The 26657-nt window shown below is 47.0% G+C and overlaps 1 protein-coding gene across 2 annotated transcripts in view; it reads left to right on the forward strand.

Moving 5' to 3' along the window:
• LOC146796270 (protein Wnt-3a) overlaps window positions 1-19141 on the forward strand; it is a 258547-nt gene extending 239406 nt beyond the window's left edge. For both annotated transcript variants that reach the window (XM_085628762.1, XM_085628763.1), the window contains exons 3-4: window positions 12516-12781; window positions 13672-19141. In XM_085628762.1, coding sequence (XP_085484888.1) covers window positions 12516-12781; window positions 13672-14151 — 746 coding nt within the window. In that variant the 3' untranslated portion in view covers window positions 14152-19141. The remainder of the gene's footprint in view (window positions 1-12515; window positions 12782-13671) is intronic.
• Window positions 19142-26657: the final 7516 nt, after the last annotated feature.

Here is a 26657-nt window from a genome sequence, read left to right on the forward strand (position 1 = left end):
CCTCACCATTCTGCGCCGCCGGACGATTGGATGACCTGGTGGACCGTACCCTGCAGGAAATCACAGCGATGTGCCACAAACTCGAACTCATGGATGTCAAGATCACAGATCTCACCTCAGAAATTAAATCCATCAGGAGTGACATTGGGGCATTTCAAGGACGACTGGATGGCATGGAAGCCCACCTCACTGCATTGGAGTCATGCATGGCAGCCACTGAAGAACGGAACTCTGAACTTGGCACCTCCGTCACAAGAATTGCGCTGAGAGACAAATTCCCTCTGTCCCTCCATCAGCACTGGTGATACCTACAACTCAGCCACTGTCTCTACAGCAGTCTGGGTGCACCTCTGTGGACTTTTGCACCCACCCTCATTGCCACCTGTTTGCGAGTGTGGGGCCATTACTGCTGAGTGATGTCAGGTCTGTACAACCAAATGGTACGACATAAGTACTCCCTACCGCTGTTGCACCTACAACATACTCTATGGTGAGCATGCCTGTAGGTACATTTTAATGAGGAGGAGGACTGGACAGAGGTTCTGGAAAGCCTGGACCGTGGTGTGTGGGAGATCAAAATGAATGTTTTGCCTGGATGCCTGCAAAATTAGAACATGCCGGCCTTTAACACCACTTGCGCTGTTGTGGACGTGATCTTCAGGGATGCGACACATTGCACATCTTGAATTTCTGCCTGGACATCCAGGGGCCATGGATGGCAGTGATGGCTGCGTTAGGCTGAACTCTGTCCCTTCAGTGTCCAATCACAAGCATTGTTTCTTTAGTATGGCATTAACTGAGGCCAAACTATGCATACCAAGGCATTGCTGCTCCCAACTTGTGCAATATGGCTTACGGAAATGTTTATGGTGGCATCCTATGAAAAGTTCATTTACACACTAGCCAATAGATTGGACGCCTATCAACAGTGTGGGACCCGTTCCAGAATGCAGACACTTGACTGGGATGAAGATGAACATGGGTGCCCTGGATGTGACCTGGTCCCGTTTCCCCAAGAGTACAGTCATCACCTCCCCACATACCTCTGGAGGGTCGCCACAGCCTTCTGCACAAGTATTCTTGCTGGCGCACCTTCACCCCACCAAATCTCCTCAGAGACAACTATGGATCACCTCTGCCGAGATGACATCCCTATTGAACCAATCACCTCGAACTTTTGGTGTGCCTTCTCTCCCTATCCCTCACAGCAAGGGGAGGTGCCCATGAGACACCCTGTGCTTCCCCAGGACCCCGTCTTCCTCCTTCTTCTTATCCTTCCCCCAATATCTCCAGCGTGGAGGGTCTGCCACTCCAACCCTCCCCCTACTGTCCCACCCCTTTCCCTGCTTTCTCTTCTCCCCCACTCTTTCCACACTCATTGCATTTTTCCTCTATTTTAAGCATATTTGCCAGCTGGAATGCTGGGGTATTGTTTTGATTACTCTCCGGCTATTGCTATTGTTATATTTTGCAATATCCCAAAGCAATGCTCAGTTGAGCCTGTATTTGGTACATTATTTTTTTTTAATTCAAAATAAAGACAACAACAAAAATCCTATGTTGTGGCTAGATATATCAATTTACCTAGACTGGTTATCAGAGTAGACAGGCTTCCAATGTGACTATTGTTTATTGTGGTGTTCCTACAATAATAACACTTTGAGACTGCCACAGGCATGCTGAGCAACACAATAGGAGCCACATCCCCTAGACAAATAGAGGTGTGTTACTTCTATCTGGCATCCAGTGCCTATTTCTAGAGGTCAAATGCCTAAGAGGTTAAAGAGGTGACTGTCAGATTAAAAACAGACCAACAAAATGATGCACTGGCTGAATGACAGGTTCTAGGGAGTCACTTCTTAGAAGATGGGATGGAAAGAAAAACGGGTGAATATTTCAAACAGGTCCGAGACACACTGAGGAAACATGTGTTTTTATCAAGAGGGACGTCCAGTGTAAATAACCATCCCCTTGAACCATACCACTAATCACACACAGCATGTATAACATGCAAACATGACTCAGAAGAGTTCCCTCACCCTTTCATCCTCCTTCTATCAACCGATCCATCCTTTCGCCCCTCATTTATTCATATCGCCTACTCATCCATCCATCAATCCATTCCTTCTCCTTTCCACCCAAGCAGCTATCCACCCATGCATCCTTGCTTCCTTCCATCCTCCTATCCAGCACTTTGCCCTTTTAACCTATATGATATACATCCATCCTTTCACCCATCCACCAATTAATATATGTGTTTGAATCCATCCTTTCACTTTTTTTTTTTTTTTTTTAATTATTTTTATTGCAGGAATCAGTAAATCGTTACATAATCGGTCAGCATTATATGTCAAGCCAGATCAATGAGACATACCCCTCCGTCCCCCCACCATGAGTCGCTTACACAGCCAGTTAGCCCACAACCCTGGGGTCGGGCGGCGGAATTCAGTGGGGGCTCAGAAGGATGTCGAAGCTGGCCTGGATGACCCACTGTCCATCATCTGCTTTTACAAACAAGCCTATAAACCCAAAAAGAACACCCCACCCTGAACACACTACAAACCCAGGAAAACCCACCCACCCCCGCCATCAGCGCACGGCAACAACCGCAACAGGATCTACTAAAGGACCCATGGGGAGAGCAACAAAGCTGAAAAGTGCGATTGTCTATCGGGACTCGGGGCGAGCCGCTTCCTCACGCTCAGAGTCGCTGGGGGCGCAATAGTCCCTAAGGGCCTGCACTAACATCTCCCATTCCAGCGCTGCCTCCTGAGCCTTCTCATTACCCTGCCTCCAAGCTAGCTGGTATCTTAGCGTGCTCTCCCCCGCCGCCCACTTCAAAAGTTCGCTGTGCCACCGGCCTCCCGTCGGACCAGCTCGTGCCTTCCAGTTCCTGGTCACCTCCCGTTTAGCAAGGAGCAACCCCAGATCGATAAACTTGCTAGATATTTTATTCTTTGGGGTATGAGGGAACCAGTGCAGGAGACCCACCGCCGCGTCAAACGATAAGGATCTCCCCGTCGTCTCCTCCAGGGTCTTCCCCACTTCTACCCAATAGGATGTCAATCCCGGGCAGGCCCATAGCATGTGGAGAAGGTCCGCCTCCTGGGCCGGGCACCTGGGGCATTCCGCCGAAGCTGTAGCAAAATATCGCCTGATTTTCACCGGGGTCAAATATGCTCTGTGGAGCACGTAGTAGTGGACCAATTGAAAGCGGGCGTGGCGTGTGCCCTTCCAGGCTCGCCGCACCAGCTGGGACCAGGTCGTCTCCGGGATCTCCTTGCCAATGTCCTCTTCCCAGCGGTTTCTCAAGGTGGTGAGGGGAGCCAGCCCCTCATTGATCAGCCTGCCGTAAAGGCAAGTGACCGCTTTTACCGTGCCCGCAGACATCATCACGTATTGGCATACCGGGGATAAGGGGGGTTCCTCCTGCCCGCATCCCCAGTGCGCCTGGATCGCTCGAACAAGGGCCGAGTGCAGCAGAAAGTCGCCGCGGGGAATCCCGAAGCGATCAATGAGCTCCTGGAAGGGCAAGAGCGTCCCGTCCTCGTATAGATCACCGACTATCTGTAGACCGGCGTCCTCCCAGGTCGCCAACCGTGACCAATCGCCCCCATGGGGCAAAGCCGTTAGCATCCCCAGAGGTATTTCGGGCGCATACGGTGTCCTCAGGTGGCCCCGAGCATGAGCTCGGTTCCAGCACAGGCGAACGGTCCGCTCCTCCTGTGACAAGTCCTGCAAGGTCAACCGTTGTCTCATCGCTATGAAGGAGAGAACATGCCTGGCCATGCCCGTTCCCCTCCTGTCTTCTGGGCCCCGGAACTCCCGGGCGATCTCCTGGGTGAAGGCCTGGAGCTGCGCCGCTAAATAATACTTTTCGAAGTCCGGCACCGCAAGCCCACCCTCCTCCTTCGGCCTCATCAGGGTCTTGAGGGCCACCCGCCGGCGGCCCGAGCCCCAGAGGAATCCGACTATCATTGATCGTAATAGGCGAAACGTGGCCGGTGGGACCCAGAGCGGTAGTGTCCGAAAATAATATAACAACCGGGGAAGCGCCACCATTTTAAGCAAGGCGATCCGCCCTGCCACCGAGAGCGGTAGCGTGGCCCAAAAGCTCATACTGCCTCGAAGTGCTCGAATGCCCCGGGTAATGTTCCCATCCAGGAGGTCAGAAGGTTCATGGTAGACATACACCCCTAGATACTTAAAGCATTCGGGTTCCCATCTAATCTCCCTACCTAGAGCAGGGGTGGGGGTGCCCCTGCGGACCGGGAAAAGACAGGTCTTAGCCCAATTCACTCGGAGGCCCGAGACCTCCCCAAACTCCGTGAGCGCCGTCGCAGCCCCATGTAGGGCAGCGAGCGGGTCTTCTAGGAAGAGCAACAGGTCGTCTGCATACAATGAAATGTAGTGCGGGCCCGAAGGAGTCCACAGGCCCGTGTAATGGGCTCCCGACCGGAGATGCAGCGCAAGAGGTTCCACCGCCAGCGCAAAGAGCAGTGGGGATAGCGAACACCCCTGCCTCGTGCCTCGCTCCACCGGATATTGCGAGGAAATCAGCGGCCCCGCCCGAACCCTGGCTGACGCCGAGGCGTACAGAACCCTGGTCCACCTGATGAAGCCCTCCCCGAGGCCGAACCTCCGTAGCACAGTACAAAGGTAGTCCCATTCCAGGCTATCAAAAGCCTTCTCTAAATCCACTGATAGGACAACCGGGCACGGGGCGTCCACCAGCGGGTCCCCTAGCAATCGAAACAACCTGCGAATGTTCATGGTCGTGTTACGCCTGGGGATAAAGCCAGCCTGGTCCTCATGTATCAAGGAGCTCATGTGTCCGAGCAGCCTCGAGGCCAAGATGCTGCTCAGTATTTTATAATCCACCGTCAGCATCGATAAGGGACGGTAAGACCCCGGATCGGATGAATCCCTACCGGGCTTGAGGAGCGGGACCACCAATGCCTCGCACATCGAGCCCGGGAGACGCCCAAGCCTCTTTGCCTCCCCGTATACTACCAATAACCTAGGGGCTAGGAGATCAGCATAAGCCGCATAGAACTCCACAGGAAGGCCGTCCAGGCCCGGGGTCTTGTTTCTCGCCATCTTTTTAATGGCGCTACGGATCTCTCCCAGTTCTATGTCGGACCCCAAGGCTTTCGCCACGTCCTGCTCCATTGTTCGAATCTCCAGAGGCCGCAAATAATTATCGAGCAGGTCAGGGTCTCGGACCGAGCGACTGCGATACAAGTGCTCATAATATTGCCGGTAGCAGCTCAGAATCGCAGGCTGGGTGTACACCTGGGTTCCGTCTGCCCTGCGCATGGACGTCGTCAGCGAAGACTGCCGCGTCGGGTTGGCCAGCCATGCCAACAGCGCGCTCGACCTATCCCCCTCTGCGATGGACCGAACCGTATAGGCCTTATAGTCAAAACAACGGAGCCGTTCGACCTCCGCCGCCACCGCCTCCTTCGCCTCCGCCGTGCGTGCCTGTAACTCGGGGCGCCCGGGGCGGCGTAATTCCAGCTCGCGGAGTTTCCGATCCGCTGCCTCTAAGTCGGCAAGGATAGTTCGCCTCATGCCGCCCTGTTTAGAAATGCAGTAACCCCTCACCACCACCTTAAAAGCGTCCCACTCTAACGCTCTCGAGCTCGCGGTGCCACCATTGGACGTAAAGTACTCTGAGATCGTTTCACCTAGGTCCGCCTTGAAAACACTGTCCTCAAGGGTCTCGGGCCGTAATTTCCAGGTGGGCACCGCAGGCACCCCGGGAAACCAACGAAGGTCCAGCAGGAGGGGGTTATGGTCAGAAATGGTCCTGGTCAAATATTCAGACCGGACCGCTGCTGAAACCAGTTCGGGCGAGCCAAGAAATCCGTCCAGTCGAACGTGCAACTCATGGAGGCTCGAGAAGTATGAGTAGTCCCTAGTTGTGGGGTGTTGCGCCCTCCAGATATCCGTGAGACCCCAGTGAGTCTGCCAGTCCCTACGATCCCTAGCCAAGCGCCGAACCGGAGAATCGGGGAGGGGTGGGTGCGAGCGGTCAGTGTCTACATCCACTACTGAGTTGAAATCTCCACCGAGCAGGAGGGGCCCGGAGAGGCAATGGGCCAACGAGCCCGATAACCTGGAAAGGAAGGCAGTCTGGTCTACATTAGGAGCGTACACACAGCAACCGTTTAGGTCTCTCCCTCCCAAAGTCCCCGAGATGGCCACATAACGCCCCTCTGGATCTATCACTGTGTTCGTGACCTGGAATGGAACCCCCGCCCTAACCCAGATCAGCGCCCCTCTGGCATATGCAGAGTACGAAGTGCAAAAGACCTGCCCCCTCCACCTACGCTGTAACGCCGCCCCTTCCGCCTTGTTCAGATGAGTCTCCTGTAGCAGCGCCATTTGTATCCCCCTACGCACTAAGTAAGCGTGGACCTTGTGACGCCTGGACATAGTATGAAGCCCCCGTACGTTCCAAGTAATACATTTCAGATTAGCAACATCAGCCATTGTCCCATACTGTTCTCGCAAAGTCTCCCCATCTGGGTCCCAACAAAGGAACGACATCGATCCTCACAGCACTGATGGCGGCCATTTTCCCCAACCAAAACTTAACAACCCAAATATGAACCAACTCCCCAGCCACCCTCCCCAGAACAGGACCCAAATAGCACCATCTAGTTCCCATCCAAACTATACCCACCAACAACCCACTATACCCTGCTAATCCTGCGGTCGCCACCGTAGGAAGGCCTTAAGGGCCAGGTGCGGGCCGGGCGGAGGCAGTGGGCCCTCGACGCTCAGGCCACCAGGACTATAGCAAGCCCAAAACAGTGTCACAGAGAAACCCCCTCAGGGCAAGTCCAGGGCACCCCACCCTCCCGACCCCGGGAGTCAGCATCTCTTATCGACACCCGCCACCCACCCGCCGGGCCCCCACCCAAAACGAAGTAGCTCACCCCGTTACCCCTGTCCATCCAGAAGGTCCTCCACTGATTGCGGTGTGACCACCGGCGTATGAACACTGTCAGGCACGGATTCCTCGGAGTCCGTTGGGCCCCCCTCGTCATCAGGGACCGCTTCCTCCGCAATGGCATCGTCCCGTGAACCAGACAGCGCTGATAGCACCTCTAGTACTCCCTTCCGCTCCGTCGATGTCTCTGCAGTTGAGGGACCCCCCGAGCGGCCACGGCGACCCCGAATCCTCCTGGATCGCCGCCTCTGCTCCGACTCCGCCGTCCGTGGAGGTGAGGAGCCGGATCCACCTTTCCCCGCTCTATAAAGTTCAAGCCAGTTACACACATCCTCTGGGTTATCAAAGAACTGAGTTTTGTCATCTACAATTATGCGGAGCCTCGCAGGATAGAAGAGCGAGTACTGAATGCCCTCGCTCCGGAGCTCGCGCTTAACCGCCAGGAAGGAAAACCGTCTGCGTTGAGTTTCATAGGTGTAATCCGGGAAGATGTTCACCTGGCTGTTCGCCACTTTAAATGGCCCATTATGCCTGGCGGCATTGAGGATGAGGTCTCTATCTCTAAAGTGCAATAATCGCGCCACCACCGGTCGCGGGGCACGTCCCTGCTGCGGTGGCCTCGCCGGGACTCTATGGGCACGCTCCAGGGTGTAGAAGGAGGATAGACCCTCCGGGGTCACCGTGTCTCGGAGCCAGGCCTCCAGATATGCCACCATGTCGCCATCTTCAATCTTTTCCAGCAGGCCCACCACACGGATGTTGTTCCTCCTGTTACGGCCTTCCGCATCCTCCGCTCTCTGCTCCAGAACCGTAATCCGGGATAAAGCATCCTTCATATCCGCAGCCAAGGTTCGTTGTGTCGGCTCCAAGGTTTTCACCGAGCTCTCCACTTCCTTGACCCGGTCTGAAAGTTTGCCGTGGTCCGCTCTAAGGAGACCCAGGCTCGTCGCTACCTGAGCAATGTCCTGCTGGAGGGCCGAGCGCGTGGTCGCTATTGCCTCTAAGACGCGGTCAAATTGCTGCTGCAGTGGTGCACCGCCAGAACCCTCCGGGCCCCCGCGTTCCTCCTTGTCCTGGGTCTCCGGGTCCGATACAGCTGGGGTAGCCCCTTTGGCGCCTCTAGGTTTCCCCATGTTGCCGGCCGCTCTCCGCGCGGGTCCCGAAGCGGGCCTCCCCGAGTGCAGACGCCGGCTATGACTCCCTTGGGCACTGGGCCTCGGGTCGAGTGCCGGAGATCCCCGTCTCCAGGGCCCGTCGGACCGTCTCAACCTTGGCTCGTGCCACCAACACGTCGTCCGGGGGCACCGAGGGGGAGGCGGAGACAATCGTCGCCAAGTCGGGCAGGCCCGCACGATCGATAGAGTCCCGGAGTGAGTGTTACCAACTCCACCGGATGATTCGCGGCCCCAAGGAGTTGCGCCTCCCATGGAAGTGGGTCGGCCAGGAGAAGGGAGCCAAGTGCGGTGTAGGGAGTGGGGCCACCGTCGGGACCTCCAGACGTCCTCGTGTGGAATCCGCTATGGTGTGGGCAGCCGCCCGTCCAAGTGCATTCCCCGTTAAAAGAGACCTCTCTGACCGATGTCCAGCTCCATCCCCCACCGGGAGACAGCAGAGCAGGGGATGCGCCGCTGCCAACGATGTCCCTCCAGTCTAATGGACCCGGCCAAGGGGACAAAGAAGTTCGGGCGCCATGTTGGGTCGCACTCCGCAACTCCCCAAACTGCGATTTTCGCCGGGTCACCGCTCGTGCCGATCGCGCCAGAGGCCCCGGCAGGTCTCCGTCGGGCCGGTCAGCAAAATGCGGGGGCTGGGGTGCCCCGCAGCCGCCGATTTACAGGATAATCACGGGCTCAGTCCCGGAGCCGAGCTCTCAGGCGACCATCACCATCGGCGTCCAAGCCACGCCCCCCTGATGAATCCATCCTTTCACGCTTCCATCCACGATACTTTCACCCATTTGTCAATTCCTCCACCTTTCCATTCATTCACACTTTCTCCTATCAATCCTTTCGCTCTTTCACCCATCCTTTCACCCTTTTACATTCTTATATCCTTCCTTTCACTTTTTCTTTAAAAATATTCAATTTTTTTCTGTATTTCTTACATGTTTTGGCCTTTCCTCTCACCCTTCCTTTTTCCTCCTATTCTTTCTTTACCATTTCTATCTATGCATCCATTTTTTTTTACCATCTATTGCTTTTCAATTTCTCACTTTCCTGTCTCATACTTGCTTTTTTCATCATTACGATTTCTTTGTTTCCTTTACTATGCATATCCTTCAAAACACTCGGGCATAGCTTTCCCGAACAGTGATATTTCAGTGCAGACAGGAAAGGCCCATAAATAGCTTATTATTTTTGTAGTGGGGCACACTCCACCAGTCCATTGGTCCCAGAGGCGGCTCCTTCTTAAGCTGCTAAAGTGGAGGATTCACTAACCACTGCACAGGTCACCGGAAACTCCTGCAGTCCAGGTCTATGTATCTCTGTAATTCCTGTTTCACATGGATGTGAAGTATGCATACAAGAGAATAGTCTGCCTGAATGTCAAGTTTTAAATGTCGACCTGCACTTATATCACTATACAATATCAACTACGAACATGTTGTCAAGTTAAATAAATGTGTTAAGAGTTAAGAGAAGTAAATCTGTACTCCCCTTAATATGTTCATGATAGTTGGCATTCAATATTCTGTATATGGAGGTCGTTATCGTTGAAGTGGATATATTTTTATATGCAAGCAAGCAGAGCTAACACTTTTACTCAACGATACTCACTTTTTCAGTTTTATACTGATGGAAGGAAAGGAGTAATACTTATTTATGATTAATTTCATTTACTTTTGGACTTTTATAATGTGCCGTGTTTCTCCTTTTGGATATCTCAAAGTGCTGTAATAAAAAATAATATATTCTCTATAAGGAATGAAATATCAGAATCTGTGAATTCGATTTCTGAAACTGAATTAAATACATAGTTATTGTCTACTGAAAGGTACATAGAAATGCCTCTTTTCTGCTACTGCTAATAACACAGTATTGGCACAAATAATAAACCAGAAGGTTAATAGAATTATGAGATCAGATTTTAAAGGAGATGAAATAAGCCAGTCGTGGTTGAAGTGCTAAATCAGTTAAACCAAGTGCAGAAAACAAAAACTTTACTTAGGAACCCGCTGCTAGAGCTAGAGAATGCCAGGGTTGCTGAATAGCGAGGTTGACTATTCTTGAGCCCATCTCATGCTACTTTTTCCATCACCCTAAATTTCCTGTCTCTATCTGACTCTTGTGAATTCTTTTTGATCAGTCCTTCCTTCATTTATCCCTGTTTTCCTGTCTTTCTTCCTCTTTCATTCTCCCTTTTTAGGTCTCGCCTGACCCAGCGCATGCGCTCGTCTGGCGAGACTTATTGAGAGGGCTCCAAAAAGTGCTACCAGGCCAGCCTAGAGCTACAGTGCGCCGCTCTTTACCGCGATTTACTTTCACTTTCGTGGCCGCACGGCTGCTTTGATGTTTGATCGGGATCACGATCACTTTCACTTTTGCGGCCGCCAATAGGTCTCGCTTTTGGGACCTTATAAGTATTTAGTTATGCAACTGTTGCATGGCTAAACACTTATAAGGTCCCAAAGGCGCGACCTATTGGCTATGCCAATGCTTGTTTGACTTCCACTCTCTTGCTTTGGACCAAAGTCTCCTGATGAAAGTAAGTGCTGGGGCCGTATTACATAAGAGCCTCGAGGGCGCAACGGGCGTTCAAGCCCGCTTTGCGCGGCCCCAGGGCACTTTGGTATTACAGTAGGGGCTGCAGACACTCAGTAATACCGATATTGCTGGCGCACATAAAGCATCAGCGTTATCTTCAGGGGGCATTCTCTCATGTGCATGGGGGCGTGCCCCATGAAAATGAGCAAATCTCTTTGCGCCTGCTCCGTATTACAGACATGGTCGCAGAGGCACAGAAGCTGTCAGGTGGCACACTGACAGTATGCCATTTAAAAGGTAGCACACTGTCAGTGATCCCCCTGAGAGCAGCCCACTAAAGAGAGCAAATGGAGTCCCATGGACCTCCAGACACCCCCTTGAAGGTGGGTCCAGTCACTGGCTGCACCTATCTGCAAAGGGATCTCTAAACTCCTTTAAAAGTGCAGGCGGGTGCTGCCTGCACTGTGAAAGCATGAAGCGGGTTCAAAGCAGCCACTCGGTTTTTCACAGGAATGCACTGCCCCTAGGGCAGCGTGAGTTCGCAGCTGCCCTAGGGGCAGCGCATTCCTTGTAATAGGACACACTTTCCATGTTTGCGTCTGGCGCATCTGTTTTAAGGTGCGCCAGGTGCAAATAGGGAAAGTGCGCCCTTTACATAATAGGGCCCCTGGGCTCCAAAAGTACTGCAGTAAACTATCTGCAACCCCCTGCACAAATTAACCATGGCCCGGTTCATTTTATGTAGAGAGCTGTAACCAGTTTTATGCAAATCACCCAGGGCACTGAAATATAAATTACAGATTCTTTTTTTTGGCTAAAGATCTGCTGAAAACTGCTCTGAAGGTCGCCTTTCAAAAAGTTTATGCACCGATGACAGACAGCCCTAAAGATAAGAATTCAGAAGGTGGAAGGCCTGCATTAGACGTTTACTAAAGGTTACGGTGTGGAGAAGAGAAACTACGGGACATTCGATACAGAACTGAAAGGTTTAAAAATATAGTGAAGGAGCCAAGCATGTTGCGGGGCCAGAAGATCAGATGTGTAGGGTGAAGTTCCACTAGCAACAAGAGAAAATTAATATTTGTAGAAAGAATGCTAACTGATTGAAACTCCATTCCAATCGGCATTACAGGTAAAAAGTAGACCCCTGGCGAAATTTCAATTACACTTGCATAATCTTGCATAATTTCAAGCATTTCGCATTATGCTTGTTCGGCGAAATGCCCAAGATTGAGAAATCGTTTGGGTAAAGCAATTATTACATGAGCGCGGGAGCAGCGCTGGCAAATAAAACGTAAGCGCTGTTCATATCACTTGTGATTTTGCACACATTTTGTATAGCACAAAATGTGCCCTCGCATCCAAAGTGCACCAAAAGGCACATTTTGCAGTTATCAATAGTGCAAAATACCCAATTGCCATTTCACGTACTTTCACATAATTTTGGGGGTAATTTTACATAATTTCCACAAAGTAAATTATACGAATTTGGGACATACCTTGCAACAACCGGTAATGCAAAAGACATGTCTGGGACTGGCTAAGGTGAGTATAGGTAACATGAGTGAAACATCTAACTTGAGTCCAGCCGTAGATGGGCCTTGCAGACCTTGTCTGCGACAAGTAGGTCTTCATCTATAATAAACAAAATCTTATGCTTGCAGTCAAGACCGCGTCCAGAGGTATAGCAATAATTTGAAAAAAATGTTTTTCTATTTTGGTCTACACGCTCGGTAGCTTTGTGAACTTGAATAATTGAATCTAAATTTGAAATCAGATTTTTTTTGTGATATTGATTGTTGTGAAAATCTTCCAGCCTCATACTTAACTCTCTCTGTTTGTATTTCCAGCCACGAGAGAGTCTGCCTTTGTCCATGCCATTGCATCTGCTGGCGTGGCGTTTGCTGTGACCCGTTCCTGCGCCGAGGGATCAGCCACTATCTGTGGGTGTGACACGCGGCACAAGGGCCCCCCAGGCGAAGGCTGGAAGTGGGGAGGCTGCAGTGAGGATGTGGAGTTTGGGAGCATGGTCTCGCGAGAGTTTGCAGATGCCCGAGAGAACAGGCCTGATGCTCGTTCTGCCATGAACAGGCACAACAATGAGGCTGGACGAACGGTAATAAAACAAGAAGGATTTCAATCCCTTTAAGTTTAAGAAGAAGTTGATTCCACCCTCTTTCACAATGCTTTGCAATAAATCCACGCCGCCTCAACATGGCTCCTTAGAAATAGTAGCATATTATGAGATGGCATTGGTGACTTTTATATATTTTTTATCATCTTGCAAGAAATTACTTTTTAGGGCCTGTATAAGTAGAATGGTGCTCTTGCCAGCTTTCACTGTATAGTTTTCAGAGTCCTTTGTTAAGAGTTATATTCCAACATTTTCTCAAACTATCAACATTTCATATACTAGTGTTAATATATTTGGATGTAGTATTAACACTGCACATCCAGTGGCTGCTGTTATTTCTGAATTATCACTATAAGTGGACTAATATACAGGACAATTGGAAGATGGGCTAGGAGAGTGTTACAGTAAGCATGTCTTTGGATTTCTTCTAGGGTGGAGTGAGTGACAGTTTAATGTCAGACTCATTTCTTAAACTATAGATATATTAAAGGGTGGGGACTCGTGATATCAAAGTATCAATATAGACATGCGCATACATTGACTCTGCAATATCCACTTCCGCTATTTCGTCAAGGTAAGTACAGGAGGAGTTACAATAGGAGGTCCATGCTTCCATTTATTTTCGTACCTTGACGATACAGTGGGTTCAATGTATTTGCTGTCAGTATTATTGACCTGGATATTGTGACATCCAAGGATTTTGGTTTCATTCTACTCGCTTAGTTAAATATCACAATATTCCCAAATCAGAACAAAATATTTACAAACTGAATTATGTTGCATGCAGTTTTGTTGTCTCTGGAATATTGGCTTACACTACAAAACAACTAACTGGAGCAAAATAGTGACTGCATTTTTTTTCTCTCTTTTAGTCAATCATTGATCATATGCACCTTAAGTGCAAATGTCATGGGCTATCTGGAAGCTGTGAGGTGAAGACGTGTTGGTGGTCGCAGCCAGACTTCAGAGTCATTGGTGACTACCTCAAGGACAAATACGACAGTGCCTCCGAAATGGTTGTGGAGAAGCATCGAGAATCCCGTGGCTGGGTTGAGACCCTCCGGCCCAAGTACACTTTCTTCAAGCCACCAACTGAAAGAGATTTGGTTTATTATGAAAGCTCCCCCAATTTTTGTGAGCCAAACCCCGAAACAGGGTCCTTCGGCACCCGTGACAGGATTTGTAATGTCACGTCTCATGGAATCGATGGCTGCGATCTTCTGTGCTGTGGACGTGGACATAACACTCGGACTGAAAAAAGGAAAGAAAAGTGCCACTGCATCTTCCACTGGTGCTGCTATGTGAGCTGCCAGGAATGTGTACGGGTGTACGATGTTCACACGTGTAAATAGGCTGAAAATCCTACAACTGCTTTTCTACAGTGACTCAATGTTCTGAGATACATTTGTGACAAAGCTCTTTTTTGGTGGTGAAAGAGGCTCAATTTGTTTGGATAGTATAGGACTTCCGGAATAGTGCGAGATGCAGCTGAATGCTAACCCGGCAATCGTGTAACACTACATAAAACATTTTTATCCCATTGCAACGTTGCAGTCTATTTACAAGTCATCATGAACCTTTCAGGCGGTGGCGCTAATTTTCAGGAATCAAGCATTTTCTTTTTCCTCATTGCCAACACTGTGTGAAGAGGCAGGGGCTGTGAAGTAAGCTCTGATGACTTGCGCCATGGTGACAGTCATATCCTGACTGCACGCAAAGCAAACACAAAAAATAAAGCACCACACAAACCATGTCAAACGTTTGAACAAATATTGATGGAGGAGTATTGTGTTCAAATCCGTGTATGATCAATAAGCAGCATAATCCCAGAAGTGGCTTTCCTAAACCTCACAGGAGCATGGACCATGAGCTCTGCTACAAGGCTGTATAACCACTAGAAGATGGATCCGCTCTTAAGACAATATGGACCATAAAGGCTTAGGGATATTCCATGTGCTGTAGGTGCCAACACATTTTCTGCAGTCAAGAAATGTGGGTGTTCGCTTATTTTACTTATAAATGTTAACATTTCCATTACTACTGTAAAGCACATTAGCCCAAATGGACTGAAAAACACATAATATGTATACCACTTTTCTCCAGGTGGCCAATCCCGGCTTATGTTCATTGGAGTAAACGTACAAGTCACCTCGCGGGTTAATTAGATATCGGGAGTGAACAAATGCCCTTTAATACAGGGCAAGAGCATCTCCAGATGAGTACCGTAAGGTGGGTGACAGTTTATGCAGCGAGAAGTGAGACTCATACTCTAACACAGTACTGATGGCAATGCCTTGCAGGAACTGAATGATATGCTTTCATGTTGAATATTGAATAGTTGGAAACTGTACTTAGTTCATTTCTTCCCAACACAAATCCTGCACTCTGCATGGTGTAGAGTACCAGTGGACAAAACTATCTCACCTCACCACAATCGCAAACTTCCCTTCAATGGATATATCAACTGCCAGAGGATGAAGGGCCACAATATCTGTTCAGGAATGTCTTTTTGTTGCAATAGGTAATTGTTTTGCTTGAGAAGGTCCCTTGTCACCATTTCCTTGAACATCAAAACCTACTTTGGTTTCTAAATAGTAGACCCTTCTGAAGCAAAACATCATCATCGGTGTCAAAGCTTCAACTTTGTATCAACTAATAGTTTAGACACATTGCATATAAAAGGTTTGACAACCGGGTCAGGTACTAAAGTCGATGTGGATGTTGAAGTGAAATCCGGTCCTGTGTGTCTATCATCAGAAATACAATAAATACAATTTCAAAGGCAGAACCACGAGGCAGGAAGGATGGACTGGAGGCTGAGTGAGTGGTAAAGGTGATAGAAATCTCTCAATACCAGGATACATTCCCTCTTCCTGCGAGACCCACCAGTCATAAAAAGGACACAACGTGGCACTTCCTCAGACATGGGTAAAATAATCAAAATCCTCTTCCAGAAGGCCTTAACACTACAGACATGATTTAGAGGTGGTAGGTAAGTGGAGATTTCCCCAAATGTATGGAATTTGCGATCACACACCTCTTCCATCACACCCCCAAGCCCAATTTTAATTCAGCAGAACTGCTTCATTTCTGATGACCCAGACAGCCATATTGTTGGAAACCTCTTTGTGGTGGGCCTGCTTCCAGAGTACTGTCAGGTCCATTGCACCAGAAGGCCATCCTTATCTAGAGCTGCCTTCTAACGCAATTATTTCCTGACGCGGCTCTCGATGCAAGGAATGGTAGCCCAGGCAGAAAAAAATAACAACAATCCCCCACCCCCACACATATTTGGACAAATCTTCATCATATTAAGAGCATTGTATTTTGGAGTTTGTTTATGAAATACACAGAACTGCGGACAGGACCACCATGGTATGGCAGTGCTGCCATGTCAGCAGAAGCACTTTCTGAGAATATTGGCATCCCGTTTGGTGGGAAACTCGAAATTGGGAAGGCCGGCCCACAAAGCCCTAAATGAGGTTTTTTTAGTTACTTGTTTTCAGGAAAGCTAAACCTTTAGAATGGTGCAGAGGGAAGACTGCCCACTGGTGAAATCTGTGTGTACCGTAGGTCATCTATTTACAACCCCACACAATACTTGACATCTCCTGGCCCAGTTTATATTCTGTGGTGTTATTCTACACCAAAATAGCACTCACATAGCCACTTCAGGAGTATGAATGTTTGAGACCACCTCCCGAGACCTAAACAGTGATCTGTGGGTTACACACAGTTCACAGGCCCTCATAATAAGTTGGTTATGTTGGGTAAAGAATACAAATACTTTTTTCACAGTCATCCAAAACATCTTTTAAAAAACTCTGCCAGCCAAGTCAGCTTTAAATAAAAATCTGTATTATGCACACACGTGCACATTTGTGCAAAAGGGCCCTAATCCACCGTACAAGCTTAATTTTTCCTGAAATCGGAGGATGCATTCACTGACCTCCCGTAAAAACATGCGAATAGACCAGGCGCAATTCACTAAAACTGTAGCAAGGAAAAATCCTTGAAAGATGAAAACAAAATGGCTAACAGAAATCATGCTTTATTGTATTGTACAGTATTATATAATGGATATGGTGAAATGTCTTCCACCGTAGTACTGGAGATAGGTTTGGATAGCTGTTGTTTCCCATTTTGCATAATGCCTGTGACTGTAATCATGACTATTGATCGGCATGGTGAGGACTGTCCTGTTCTTCTAACATTAGCTACATATCTAAGCCAAAGAAATACTGGGTGCTAACAAAATGTTGGTGTGTCAACAGAAATGGTACATTGATAATTACTTGGCTTTGACACTCTTTCTCAACACAGCATAGTGTAGCCGAGCAAAAACTCTCTTGCTCCAATCTGAATTGCTAAGACTTATAATAAACAAATAATGACCTTTGCTGCCAAACAGGTCCATTCAAGACATATGTGCCCATTGTAAATGCTCTGTGTTGGCTTAGATAAGAAATCCCTGTACATTTGAATGTTATCAGTATTACATTGACTCTACAAACTAAATTCCCATCTTAGTGTCTTAGGGTATTGAGGGATTCCAGAGTACTTCTATGTGTACTCCATTTAGTTCAGAGAATCAGTCCCTTGTATGGAAGAGCCATGTCGATAGAAACTTGAAGGTGTTTGGCCCCAAACCGACCATAGTAAGTGATGTGTTCTAGTATAAGTTTTTCATTGTAGGGGTTAAACGTTTTACATAAGTCCGAATTTCCCAGGTCTCCATGTATTATGTGTTGACAAAATATAAAAAGATTTTCAAGGTGTGCCAATGCTCTGCCTACTGACCTCTGAAACGTTCCATCTCCCCCTTCCCATTAACTGCTCATCACGTGTCAACTCAAATGCTTGCCTTCTCTTTTAAAAATTCTCCAAACTTTGTTGTCTTTCCGTCTTCTTTCTAACCTGCGCCAAACACTTCTCTCCCAAATCTGTGTGAATAACTTCAACTATCACAATCTCTTAAAGTGTGGGCTTTCTGTTGTCTTTATGACTTTATTGTGGAGCTTTGGATAGATACTCTACAAAATCGACCAATCAGAGAACACAATGTAAATGGGAGGAGTCATGTGTCTAGGTGAAACCCGAGCAAAGTTAGACTGAGTTCCACTCCTCTGGGAGCCGAAATGTTAAAGCACTAGTCTTTGCGCCCAATGACAACGCCAGAGGGAAACCCCTAAATCTAACTGGGCAGCCTTACATCCATGAATCCACGAGCTACCAGCGTATCTCACGACATGCATTTGTCCAACACTTAGGAGATAGTTGGAAAACATCTTACCACACATCACCTAGCATGTTATTCAAAAAGCAGAGCACACGAAAACTGAAACGCTGCTATCCAACTTATAGCTATACAAACATTATTGTTTTCTTTCTATGAAAGAAATGTAGACGTTAGTTTTTTTTTTTTTAAAGAAAATAACAGATGTGAAGTTGTGTACGAATTCACCCTTTGAGATACATATTCACAGAACAAAGGCATGCCATAAAAGTATTGAATTATATTGGTAGGCATTGCAAGCATGTCACTAGTTTTCATTGTAAAACTTCTACAGTTAAGAACAGGAAACCCATGAAAAACACTGGACTGGCAACCAAATTGTATGAGTTGCATTAATAGGAGAAACTTCAGTTTCCCTGGAATGGCATTGGATTGCAAGCTAACACCCACCAGTCGGTATATCTTCAACCTGAAGCTACTGATCCAATGGCTACTGTTGACCATCAAACATGGACAAAAGCATAAAACAGTTATTTAATGTAAACAATGTAAATATGAAGACGCGCTGTATTCCAGCCAATCAAATTATGAGGAAATACCATCCATGCATCTATAACAGTAATATTTAACTACAAGCAAAATATCACCCTTTTTCCAGAATAAACAGTTTTTCTGTGTGTCAGACCTTGCCTCGCTGTTGAGCCACACTAATGCTACTGTCTTTCATCTTGCTGCCGTATTATCTATATATTCTAAAATTAACAACTTATCCATTGCCTTACAAAATGTACGTATTGTAAAATCTTAAAGTCCAAAGCTATGTACAAAGTAGGTTGTCACCTTTTTTGTATTTCTTAAGTCGAACGAATTTTGTATGATTATTTATTTTATGAATAAATGTATATATTAGTAAGAGTATATATTTGCAGAAATAACTCTTTGGGGCAGTGTTGTTGCTCTGCTGTTGTGCTTGTGACCTCAATGTCTTACCCTGTTTCTACTGACAGCACACTAGAGATGATTAAGTGTCTATAACTGTTTTGTTACCAGCAAGTTGATAGATCTGATAACGCTATAAAGATCATTAAAATATGCATTAATTTTTATTTGTGTATTGGTTCTAATTTTGTTGTAGCAATCACCCTCAGCAAGTTGGCTATCATTAGCAAAAAGGGAATGCGTACCATAAAGTAAAATGGAGACATGCACCATAGTGTAGGGAAAAGGCATGCTTCTGTGGTTCACTCAAATACACAATGTTAGTAACGGATTCTGATGTGGGGATTTTAGCAACCATTTTGCGGCATGTCATGACTGTAGAGGATAACCTAAAAAAAATGGTTTTTGATAAAACAGCAAGTTCATGGCAGGCTAAAGGTACTTCCCAATAAAATGTGCAGAATCCACAGATTTTAGACCCATTGTCAATTAAGTACCTTGCATTGCTTGTTATGTTATGTCATTTATTGGCATTTATATAGCACACGGTCTTCCACTGGTATGTCCTCATAGTCCTCTTGGCAGTAAGGGGGTGACTTATAAAAGAGTTCTGAGGTTTCGATTGAAGACCAGAGTGTAATTCAGCTGGTGATGATATGTTGCATGTATTGTGTGCTCAATCAAGCAGGGGATTTTTAGAGTGCAGTACTCACCCGTATGAGTCTCAAGGCGCTTTCGGGCAGCTCCGAGGTCATCCGAAGAGCCAGGCCTTGAGGTCTTTTATGAAAGCTTGCAGTGTAGGGCTTTGTCTGATGCTGAGGGGGAGTTCGTTCCAGGTCTTGGCCGCGATGTAGGAGAAGGATCTGCCCCCCCCCCATTTGGGCTCTGTGGATGCGGGGGATTTCGGCCAGGGCTAGGTCAGTGGAGCGGAGGTTTCTCTTGGGGACGTGGAAGGAGATTCTTTTGCGAGGTATTGGGGTCCGGTGCTATGGCATCTTTTATTTGTTGTTTATATCTTATTCATTGAGAAGTGGGTGTATGCATTGGTGTCTAAAAGAAGGACTTTACCAATTGCTTGCACATCTTCTTTCATAGTTGACATAACCATTAGACCAGCAGATGGAATAGTCTTTGTGTGTTTCTGCATATAAGACAAGTCTGAGCAATGGTAGATTTTGTTACCCAGAAATCCAACATTTCTCTAGTGTTAGATATTGAAAATTAATGATGTAGTCAACATGATATCAAAGCTTAATAGTGTGAACATGGCTACATGTTTCATGCTAGGTGTAAGGTTTGTGGGTAGCTGCACCATTGTGAACTGCATACCCAGGCAGAGGTTTGAACTCTTTGCTCTGTTTACTACTAGACTGGATTATGTCGCTCTAGTTAAATCAGATATACCAGATGTACTATTTACTGGCTGTAAAATACTACCCTTGATGGATTCTTACTCACCTATGCCTACCAACTTATGAACTAGTTTCACAGTGTGAGTAGGGGGCAGGTCCTTGGAGGGGGCAGGTCTTCATGACGAAAGCCACTTAAGAGGCACTCTGCCCCTCACCAAGCCCCCACCCTCTCTAAAAAAAACAAAAACAAAGGGTTGTTGACGCTGTCCCCGATATCCTGGGGTGTTTTCACACCTCCTAATGGAAATCGGCAGCTTACTGCCCCTGGAAACGAGCTGAAAATCCACTGTTTGCGGTTTTCCCCGGCACTGTGTGATTTCGGCTCCTCACCATGTGACCGTGTGAAGGGAACGGAAATTGTGTGACACACGGTGCCACAGTGTGTGTTGGCAGGTCTGCTCACCAGTTCCTATCTCTATAAAGCGCTTTATTCTAAGCAGCATAAGTTTTAATGCGCTCTGCCATCTGATGTTATGGCTGTTTGATATTGCAGAGTTATTTTTCATGAAATTTCATAATAGATTCATACAATTATGAGACATTTTTCTTTTAGAGCCATATTTGCTTCGCTGGTATCTTGAATGACTTTTTGTTCAAGGGAATACTGCCTGTAAACCGATAAGCAAGATATTGGCAGAACACTGGTTCAAGCAGAAAATGTCTCTTTGCTAGATTTGTCTGCATGGAATGATCACCAGCAAACAAATATTATATAAAATTGTATAATGCAAAATTTCAAGAATTTTGCGAATTTCACAGCATGATTTAAATTTTGCCCAGGTATAGCTGACATCTCATAGTCATTTCCAAACATCTCAGTATTGCATTGAAGCTAAGACCATTCAACCCTCTCGCTTCATTGGAAAGTCTTCCCCAGTGAAATTCAAGCAACTTCCAACTCTTCCCACATTCAATGATGTCCTTAAACCCTCTTCTCCAGCTATTAAGTCATTACATTTGATAAGCCGTCCCAAATGCTTTTACAATGCTACCCATTTCAGCCAAAACCCTCTGTATCCGAATACAAATCAGTAAACACACAATCTATTCTTTACTTGTTCCATATAATACCAGTTAATGGGCATCATGAGTTCTAATTTTAGCAACCCAAACTGCCAATGTTCTTATGCGCTGTATCATTAGATATGTACAGTCTAATCTGCGTTGCTCTCAAATAAACACAATTAAAAACAAAGCAGATAATTATTTGGTAATCTGAGAAAAACATGAATTTGCAAACAACCATATCTGAGGAGCAAGGGTGAGGAAAATAAATCAGAAAATGCTATATGATTATGTTAATTTTACCAATAACTATAGCACAGTGGCTGTGGCAGGGAGACAATGATGCTAGCCCATGTCTACAGAGGAACATTAAATTCCTGAGTTAACAGAACTTTAAACTTTTAAACAAACAAATGAATATATAAATGAGATACAAAAGTATGCTCCTTTCTTGGTGTTGTCACGGACATATTGTCTACATTGCAATACATAAAGCAGGCTTTAAAACAGCCTCTTGATCAATACTGAGCAGCTTTTGTGTCTATTTCAGTTTGATGCTTCTGATTCAATGGATGACATCCTATTCTTGTTTTGTCCTGCCCCTGGAACATAGCTTATTTACCATCACTTTGACTGGAGGAGTGGTAGCCATCACTCATGACATCAGGGTTCTATTTTTTCAGTTTTGTTTTAGAACTCCATGGGGGTGCAAACTTTGTACTCATTCTCACCTCTGCAGTATTCCTGCTGCTTTGATGCCCACTCTTAGCTCATCCATTCCTATCCCATCACCCCCCTTTTCGGTCCAGCTTTATTGTTTGTATTTCTAGGTCAAGCCTAGGCAGTACGCATGCGCTGTCTGCAAGACCTGCTGTAATCACTCAATAGGAGTGTAATCCCACCTGCTACTTGCTGGCTCCTCATTGGTTGGTGCTCCTGATACATCACTTCAGTTTTTTGATCAGGAGCACCGGCCAACTACAGTTTCCTTACGTTATAGGTGGCTTATTTACAAGTCCCTTACACTGCTGGTGTGTCACTTTTTGTGACACACCGGCAGCACATTTTCCTGCCCCATATTTACAAGGGAAGGAAAAGCCACCCTGCGTGGCTTTTCCTGCCCTTATAAATACAGCCCCTTTACACATAGCACTTTGCGTGAAAGGGGCGTTCCATGGGTGTTGCTGTGGGTGTTCCCACACAACACCCATGGAACCTGACACTTTTCCAGATTTACGAGAAATCGTAAACCTGGCAATGTTTCTGAATGCTACGCCTCTCCAATGAGGTATAGGGAGGAACAACGAGGAGAAATGCATTCATTTCTCCTCCTTTTTTCCCTCTTTCTATGTGTGCTGCATCTGCATCACACATAGAACGAGGAAATCACCTGTGGTGATTGTTTATGCACAGGAAGGGTTCTCTTCCTGCACATAAATAATCATTTAGAAAAATTACTTTTTGCAAGTTCTATGTGTGCTAATGCAGCACACATGGAAGTTATAAAACACCATTTCAGATTGTTTATGTGCAGGAAGGGAATCCTCCTTGCACATAAACAATCATCCCCGTGATGCAGGAATCCTTGCACTATAGTGCAAGGGTGCCTGCGTCGGTGCATGGCAGACAATTGTGTGCCAGCGAGGGGAAAGCACAGGGATGCAACATATTTTTGTAAATTTGTTGCATCCCTGTGCTTTAAAAGTGCCACTGTGTGGTTCAGCCAAAGGGCCCGCGGTGTGGTGCTGCAGCATTTTCTTGTAAATTAGGTCCTAGGTATTTTTATGTTGGTTTGGGGACTACTTGTTTATAATTGTTGCTTATCTTTACGTTTGGCAGCCACGCTTTTCTTTTGTTCTGCAGGGCGCGACTCACCCACCTCCATTTTTTATGTGCGCTGTACATTACTTGAGCATCGCCTGCTGATTTTGTCGGCCCTTGCAAAAGCGCTACATTGCCCAGCTACAACCATAAACCCTGCCAGCTGGTGCAGAAATCTGATGGCCTTCATGTGGCTGCAAAAGAGCAGAGACCCTCGACAGCATACCAGCTGCTGCAACCTGCTATCTCAATAAAGCTGCAAGAACCCTGCAACGACGCTCAGTATTTCGTCCACTTCGACACCTATCAGCCAGGTCTGGCCATTACTTAAGTTCTGCACCTGGTCACGCATCAACCTCGTCACTGACCGACCCTGTTAGCCCTTTGACCGCCACTAACCTCAAACCTTTTGGGGCACCCACATCTTCCCCTTGCCAGCTCCGCCACCCTCACAGAAACTTGACTGGTTACACCAATCACCCTCAACCAGCAGCAACAACCCCGGCATGGAGCCCTGACGGGCCACATCGCACCCTTGCACGAAGCTGTGACAGACCACAGCACCCCCCGCAGTCCGCAGTGGTTTAGGGTGCCACAACCCTTCTTCCTGAGTGCCCTGCATGGTAGTGAGCAGCCCATGCAGTGAGACATTGTCGCTGCCTGCATACCTGGGCCGCCACGGGTCACCTCACAACTCTCAACCCCAGTCTGCACATTAGCGAACACAGCTCACGGCACCACCAACTTGCTGGATTACCACCAGAGACATCAGTGCAACCAGCCTTAGCACCACTAGCCTGTGTGTCACTATACTGGATCCATGCTACCCCGGGCACTAGGGAACCGAACAGCAAAGTAACTAGACCATCACGAGGTTCCCCACTACTGACCACCTCATCACCTCTGGTTTTTGGGAGCACACAGAAGTTGTCAGGTCCTGCCTGACAGCTTGTGTGCAGCCCAAACAGCCAAACGGTTCACTAGAACATCAAAGAACCATTGACAAAGCCAATAGCCCTAGCTTGTTGTGACAGGAGCAGCAAAATACCAGTCTGGCTGCACGCTATGCTAAGCACAGATTTTCAGTGTACGTATTTTTAAGCCACGCCTTTTATTACATTGGCCACACACCTTGGAGACACCCTTCCAGTTTTTTCATCCCACTTAAAGCCCCCCAAGACACCTGCTTTTACTTCTCCTGGCAATGAGTACACACAACAGGAGATAATGCACCCCCTAATCCATGTTAACACATTTTTAAGTTATGTGTTTTTGAGACACAAAGTATCGGAGCTCACCAGTGAGGTCCAGAGTTTCTCATCTCAGGCCATGCTTGTAACTCTGCGTGGCAGCCTGCAAATACCATGCTGGTTATTGTTACTCTACGTCTATTTCAGAGGTCCTCACAATTACAAAGGTGCAATAAAGATAGGACTATGACTCGCCGGCTAAGCTTCCATCGGGACACTGCCACAAAAGCCTGGCAGCGGTCTCTTATGGATTAGTAAACACAGATTAGTTTTCCAGGCTGGGAGAAACTGCTCCTTCCTCTATTACACACTAGTAACAAGGTTGCCCACCACCCTATTGTGCTCCGTTCTCTCATTTCACGCTGCTCATCGATTCTTGGTTTTTCTACTTTGCGTTCCTCTTTCCACAATACATTTTGCAAGAACTGCCAGCTCACCCTGCTTTTGAAGGTGTTGTTTTCCTCCAACAAGTTGCTATGGGCTTTGTATGAAAGTGATGTATAAACAGAATAAATAAAAAAAGATAATCAGCACTTCTATATTAATGGCATGCGTGGGCGCTTAAAAACGCCAGAACGTTCACAGTTTTTTGTTTCCTCTTGAGACGCAGTTCCCATGAGTTAGAACCCTTCAACCATTCATGAATTCATATATTTTTTTAACTGAAAAAAACATTTGATGTGCCATGAAGGAAAAAAAATACATATACATTGTACAGAATAGTACCTCTAGCCTTTCAGAGCTAAAATCTCCTTGTAACACCAGTTCTGCATTGTTACCAATCATTTTTGCATCTTGCAGTAAAAAGGTCAAATTTATACGCAGAAGTAAATATTAAAAAATATATTGGTATACACATTAATTGAAATCTAGTCATGCAACAATAAAACTACTGTAGGCCATGATTATAATGCTGCGAGCTAGGCAGTGTTGCAGCTGTGTCTCTGTTCCCAGCGGTAATTCCAGTGGTAATTCCTCATTCTAAGTGCTCTAGTCTATGCTACCAGGTACTTCTCTGGTCTCATCAGTTATTCCTCATTCCAAGTCCTCTACATAGTCCGGCAGCTGCTTCTTTGGTCCTGTCAGTAGTTACTCCATTCTAAGTCCTCTAGAGAGTTCTGCAGCTGTGTCTTTGTTCCCAGTAGTAATACCCTATTCTTAATCCTCTAGGCAGTGCTGCAGAGGCATCTCTGTTACCAGTGATAATTACTCATTCTTAGTCCTCTAACCAGTGCTGCTAGCTGCTTCTCTGCTCCAAGTGGTAATTCCTCATATTTAGTCCTGTACACACTGCTGCAGCTGCTTCCTCGTTATTCCTCGTTCTAAGCCCTCTAGGTACTGCTGCTAGCTGCTACTCTGGTACAGGCAGTAATTCCTCATTCTAAGTCATCTAGGCAGTGCTGCTGCTGTGTCTCTTGTCACAGTGGTTATTCCTCACTCTTAGACCTCTATGCAGTGCTGCTAGCTGCTTCACTGGCCCGTAGGTAATTCCACATTATAGGCCCTCTAGGCAGTGTTGCTAGCTACTACTGTGGTACCGTCGGTCATTCCTCATTGTAAGTCCTCTAGGCATTGCTCCAACTATGTCTCTGTTCACAATCATAATTCCCCGTTCCTAGTCCTCTAGGCAGTGCTACAGCTGTGTCTGTTCCTAGTGTTAATTTCTCATTCTTAGTCTTCTAGCCAGTGCTGCTAGCTGCTTCTCTGGTCCCAGTGGTGATTCCTCATTTTTAATCCTTTACAAACTGCTGCAGTTGCTTCTCCGGTCCTAGTGGTAATTCATCATTCTTAGCCCTCTGGGCATTGCTGCAAGCTGCTTTTCTGATCGTGTTGGTAATTCCTCATTCTATGTCCTCTAGGCAGTGCTGATAGTTGCTAATCTGGTCCGTCAGTAATTCCGCATTCTAAGTCCTCTAGGTAGTGCTGCAGCTGTGTCTCTGGTCACAGTGGTAATTCTTCTTCAGTGCTGCTAGCTGCTCCTCTGGCCCCAGTGGCAAATCCTCATTCTAAGCCCTCTACGCAGTGCTGCTAGCTGCTACTCTAGTTCCATTGGTAAATCCACATTCTTAGTCTTCTAGGCAGTGCTGCAGTTCTATCTCAGTTTCCAGTGGTAATTCCTCATTCTTACTCCTCTAGGTAGTGCTGCTAGCTGCTTCTCTGGTCTCATCAGTAATTCCGCATTCTAAGTCCTCTAC

The sequence above is a fragment of the Triturus cristatus genome, chromosome 10, assembly GCF_964204655.1.
Source record: "Triturus cristatus chromosome 10, aTriCri1.1, whole genome shotgun sequence".
Classification (NCBI taxonomy): domain Eukaryota; kingdom Metazoa; phylum Chordata; class Amphibia; order Caudata; family Salamandridae; genus Triturus; species Triturus cristatus.